The 5,779-nt window shown below is 45.3% G+C and overlaps 1 protein-coding gene across 1 annotated transcript; it reads right to left on the reverse strand.

The window, feature by feature from the left end:
* Positions 1-5,041: 5,041 nt before the first annotated feature.
* On the reverse strand, positions 5,042-5,673 carry LOC129675420 (pro-adrenomedullin-like; the record flags this gene model as incomplete). The annotated part of the gene is made up of 2 exons (XM_055605442.1): positions 5,042-5,336; positions 5,524-5,673. Coding segments are annotated over 2 exons (445 nt in total), but the record flags the coding sequence as incomplete, so codon positions are not given.
* Positions 5,674-5,779: the final 106 nt, after the last annotated feature.

The raw sequence follows: 5,779 nt of genomic DNA on the forward strand, positions 1-5,779 counted from the left end.
ACCCACTCAAGGATTCCATTCTTAAAAATATGTGCCTGTGTATTAGATGTATTTGTCTATGTGTCTATAATGTATATGTCTATGATGTATTAAAGTGTCTAAAATGTATAGACTAAAATACTAATAATGATTATGGCTGGGGATGGAAATAAAGGTTAGTCTTTGCTATGCTGAACAAATACTATGTAGTAAGTCAAATACTTCCTGCTGATAGATAGGTATATAATAGCCTATAACAATCAGCTGCCTGTGTGCCCACAATCATTTTATTGTTTTTTTTTTCAGAATGTTTCAAAATATCTCTGGAACAAGACCAGTGGGACCACCAAATATCTATCTAGCCTTTCCTTCTTTCCATGCAAATGAAGAAAAAGTCTCCTGATTCAGCTTTGGTAAAATCCTCCCTGGAGTTCAGAATTACAGGGCTTCCTGCTCCTCCATTTGGGAAAAGGAGGGGTGGCCCATGTAGTTTCCTCAGAATTGGATTCAGAACCTCCTCTCAAAAGTTGCCTTGAACAGCAGATGCCAAAACAAAAGGTACCACCTCAAGGGTGGAAGCGGTGTCTGCAGCTTTGTAGACACATGTGTTCTTCCAGTCAACTGGAGAATTGCAATGCAGTGCTATGCACCATGGCCAGGTTCTCTCAGAAGCCAGCACTGGATGTCTTTCAGTGTATGTTCTTACAATATTTGTCAATGCAAACCAGTGGCTTAGCTCAGAATGGGAAAAGGCTGTTCTTTATTTATAATCCGTGCTTCAAACTAAGACCAAGAATTCAAAATTCACTTCATTTCTTTTCCACATATTGAAATCACTGCTGAAGCGACTCTCCTTCTTCATCCTACTGGCCCCTGTGGAAAGCTCTCAGAACCCAGGTGTAAATCACTAACTCAAGCCATCCTCAGAGTTAGAGGATATTTGGGGACATCTGGCCTGAGAATCTAAAGGTTAAAATTATCTTATTTTACTTCTTATGTCTTTATAGCATCAAAATAGCCTGCAACACTTGGTTGCAAATCCAGGTTCTGCCACTTACTATTCACTTTGTGACCTTGCCTGAGTTATTTTATGTCTCTGAGGTTCCTTATCTACTGATAGTGATAATAACACCGACTTCATAAGACACTGTAAGAACTCAGTGGGATAAGGTGTGTAAAAGTAGCTAGGAGAATATCTGACATCAAGCAAGGGCTAAAAAATAGTTTCCATACCACCCCATCTCTTCTTTCTACCTATAGTTGTTTAGACAACCTGTTAGTGCTGAATTTTCAAGAAATTTGCTAGTTCATTACACAGTAGCTATAGATAAAAGCTGTGACTACTTCTCAACTGCAGACAGGCTCAAATCATCTCACAGATGACTCAACACCATTGATAAATGATGTATACTTGGCATCAGGAGACCCTATCCTGATAACTTCAGCACTTTATGAAAGAAACAAAATATATCCAGAAAGCCAGTTGAACAGCTTCCAGAGAAGGGCCCAAAGCTTTGTGGTGACCTTTAGTTAATGCCAAATGCTGTACCAGGCTGGTCATAAGAGGGTCTCTGTCTGCTCAGAAATGTCTCAAGTCGCAGGTTTAGCAATGGGAAAGACTCGAGCTGAGCAGCTGCCTGGTTGCTCTCAAGGCCAAACCAGAGCACAGTGCTTATACTTGTCTTGAATTCCATGAGGTTATAAGACTCCCTCAGACAAAGGCTAGATGCTTGTTCCCTGCTGCCCTTAAGCTGATGCCCAACCTGTCTTTGGCAGATTTGTCTGGTAAGCTGAAGTTCTGCCAGAGTGGGGTTTTAACTGGAGGTCTCTGTGGCCATGGGACAAATCTTGGTAAACAGTGAGTGGTTTGGGCCACTGTCAATGAGGCCAAATTGGTCTCTGCTCTTTGCAGTTTCCGTAGCTCCTTCAGACCATCTGGAACCCACTGCACAGGATTGGAGCTTCTAGTAATTTCATTTTGCATACATGCCTTGTGCCTCTTCAGTGCTTGACTCAGTTCCGAATGACTGCTTAGCATGAAGTCCTTGGGGCCAGGATGGTCTGTTGCTGCATTTAAGATCTGCTGTCACTGGGAGCCTCGTGAAATTGTTAAGATCAAATAGGGCAAGGAACTGGATGGGGCTGATACTACCTACAGCCACAGGTCAACAATTGAGGCCTTGTGGGGGGATTCTACATGCTATGTAGGCTACTTTCTTCTGAAGCAGGGGCTTCCTCTATCAGGTTGTGTGTGGACTCAGACCAAGGCCCAGTGCTTTTCATTGTGTATAATAGACTTCTTCTGCAAGGGAGAAAACATCCGGTCCCTTAGCTGGAGCTCTGTGATGCCATTCTCAGACACTTCCATCCTTCAATCTAAATAGCTTCCAGAGATTCTAAACTAGCTAGAGGTACAAGCAATTCAGTGTGACCAAACCGCCAGTAAAACTTTCAGGAAAGCACAATAATTGATCTTTGGGGATTGGCTGAGCAAGCCAATCCACATCCTCCTAAGTAGGCAGGTAAACGGAGGCACCTGAGCCTCCCTTTTTAATAGTCCCTGTGCTCTGAGCCTTCAAGCTTAGAGTCTAGCACTCCTCACCGGATCTGGAGGTGACAGAAAGCAAGGAAGGAAAGAGCGAGAGAAGGCTAGAGAGAAATGAGGAGAGCATGAAAAAGAGTTGGGAAAGAGCTGGAAGGAGAGAATGAACAATGAAGGTCTCAGGCCCTCTGAGGCAGACGGTTCCAGCTGCACATCCGTCTGTCTGTCTCCCTGCCTCTGGCCAGCAGCTGCTGCCTGCACAGCGTGAGGGCGCTGAGTCTTTGTCCTGGCACAGCAAGCCGGCGTGCAGATGGGGGAGCCTGGATAGCATCTGCAAAACGCTTTTTTTTTCTTTCTTTCCACTTTCTTTAAGGCTATGTGCTGACTCCCACGTAGGAGAACTTACTAAACTGCTGGCGCTACTTCCACCACTCTCGGGGACCACGCGTGACTAACAGCAGTGGGCGCTAGGGATCCACTTATGGATGCTAGGGCCCAGTGAGGACTTGGGCTCTAAGGAGAAGGTTTTCCAGAGATGTGCGAACATTTTGTTGACTTTACCTGAGTAGCTTTTTAATACCTGTAGCTGTAACATAAACTCTACTTACATTTAGGTTATGCCTTAGCTTAGGTTCAATGAGGAACCTCATAAAATTGGGAGTATTTTGTGCAACCTAGCAGACCCAGTCTGGCCTAACTACTGGGGCTCACCCTACCCAACCTGTTCTGGCTGCCACACAAGCTGGTGAACTCCCACCCAAGACACTCGTTTTGTGCACCCAGATGGACAACAGAGCTCGTGACAGAAACATAACTCAAGCATAAGTCTCTATTTCTCATGGAACTTGTTTTTTTTTGTGCTCAGGGACATCTATGTCTCTTTGATGCACTTAAAAGACCTGATACTTTCTAGGACCGTGGTATAACTGATGTCCTGAGATGAATGGAGAAAGACTCAAAATTCCCATCAATTAAATCATAACAGAAAGCTTGATGAGTCTCAAGACAAGATGAGAAAGATGCACTGTTGTCCCTATCAAGAGGAAGAAAATGTCATCGGGAACTCCTTATGAGAAAGAGAGGGAAATTGTCAACTAGTTTCACACTAAGTGACAATACCATATTTAGAACTGTCTGACTAAAGTCACCATCAGAATAGATTGACTAAAGTGCTCTGCCATTCTCCAAGACCTGTGTCATTCATACAGAGAAACACAGGAGTACAGTTCATGTGACAGAAATGACACCTAGGGCTGCTGAGTTGGCTCACCAAGGAAAAGGGCTTGCGAAGTGTGGTGACCTGATTTTGAGCCCTAGAACCCACATAAAGGTAGGAGGCCAAAAGTTGTCTTCCAGCCTCTGCATGTGAGCCCATGTACACATACACATGCACACATAGACACATACACAACAAATATTGTTTTTTTACAAAAATAACCTCCGCATCTTCAAGTCTTTGATGATGGCAAAGTTCGTGGATTTTCCCAAAACCACAGCTTTTCTTCTGACTTATTATGTTGGAGAAAAGGGAAGACTTGGGGTGGGATATTTTAGATAATCTTTCACCATGGCACTTACTACACAGGCATGGCTGGAGCTCCTGTGGGAACTGAGCCTGTAACATCCAGCTATATATCCTGAAAGGGAAAACGTGAGAGCCAGAGCTCCATTGGACTCACCAGGCATGGACTTGGGTCTTAACCACCTGAGTGCACAGTGGCATTCTGGGACCTTGGAAATCAGCACAAGAGGGTTTGACCTCTCATGAACAGAGATATTGGCTTGCACCCACATTGCAGTTCTGTCTTCCCAAAACAAGAAGTAAGACCTCAGCACTCCCAGGCCAACCCAAACCAAGACCACCCTTCCCTAGATACATGAACGGAGAATGAATCAGCATTGAGACAGTTTATTGGTTTGATTTTTTCCCAGATCATATATTTTAAGTAAATAGATTATGAGGTATAATGTCTTTTCTTCTTCCACAAACAGTAATCAGGCGCTCTCCACCTTACACACATATACAAACACACGCACACACAGAACCAAACAACGTTATACCTGGCTGAGACATTCACATCTTAAAATAGGGGATGGTAACAATATAATTTCCTTTAAAATGCCTTTAATACAATATATAACGTACAAATAATATCTCAATGTATTTGAAGTTACAAAAAAAGCCCACCTCTTGGCAGCAACAAACTTAAATATGTAGGATAGTTACCTCTGGCTATACAACAAGCATTGAACTTTTCCTCACTGGGTTTTGGAAAGTTCAAGTAGTAATGAGGCTTATTAAGCCCTTTGAGAAACCAATTTATGAGCAGGCAAGGCAGTGGCTCAGACCCCTGCCCTGAAGAGTAACAGTCCGTACTTGTACTTCTCAGCTTGTGGAGTGAGCCTGGCTTGATTTTGGGTTCCTCTGCCTCCCCTAGTGGCAGCCAGGCAGATCTCTGCAGGTTTGTCTCAATATGCCCCTGTGTGAAGCAGACACCAATGGGACACTCGCTGGACTGTTCATTGCTGCCACCCGTCCCCAGAGGCTGCTGTTGCCTGTGTCTGCTCTTGGGAGGACACCACAGTCTGGGACTGGAGGACCTCTGGCAAGGAACGCCGGCGCCGGCGGCCATAGCCTTGTGGGCTGATCTTGCTTTGGGGGGCCACAGCGTCTTTACTTTTGTCTGTCAACTGGTAGATCCGTTGGGCCAATTTCTGCAGTACGCACGTCCCTAAGCGGCATGGAGAGCTAGGAGAGCTGGGGTTCATCATAGGGCGGTAGTGTTTGAATCCAATATGGGCTATGCTTGGAGTGCTGTGGAGAAAGGACTCTTGAAACTTCACCAACCAGAGCTTTGTTCCTAACCACCTGGGACCAGGGCCATACAGAACCTGAGGGACCTGGGACCTGCTCCCTCCCCTGGAGCTGCAGTCCTGCCTGGACAATCCTCCTGGGGCCAGAGTAGTAGAGAGGGCACATCCTCTGTAGAGGGCATAGTTACCTGGCTTGTGGGGATTTAGATGTGCTCTCCTTGTCCTGGAGCGGAACAAGAGTCGAGTTAAGAACTGTCTCCTCACCAGTGAGTCCAGAGGAATTGGTGCTGGGTGCCTGCAGTTCCCTCTTGCCACTACTTAGCGCCCACTTATTCTGCCTAGAAAACACAAGCAGATGTGTTTGGTTGTGTTCAAGTGATGTTCAGGCCAGCTCCCATCTCCACTTCCTTCTAACCCCTTCAGACTATCCCTCAGTGTTCCCTG

This window comes from Psammomys obesus, unplaced genomic scaffold (genome assembly GCF_907164565.1).
Source record: "Psammomys obesus unplaced genomic scaffold, mPsaObe1.curated_primary_1811, whole genome shotgun sequence".
Taxonomy (NCBI): Eukaryota; Metazoa; Chordata; class Mammalia; order Rodentia; family Muridae; genus Psammomys; species Psammomys obesus.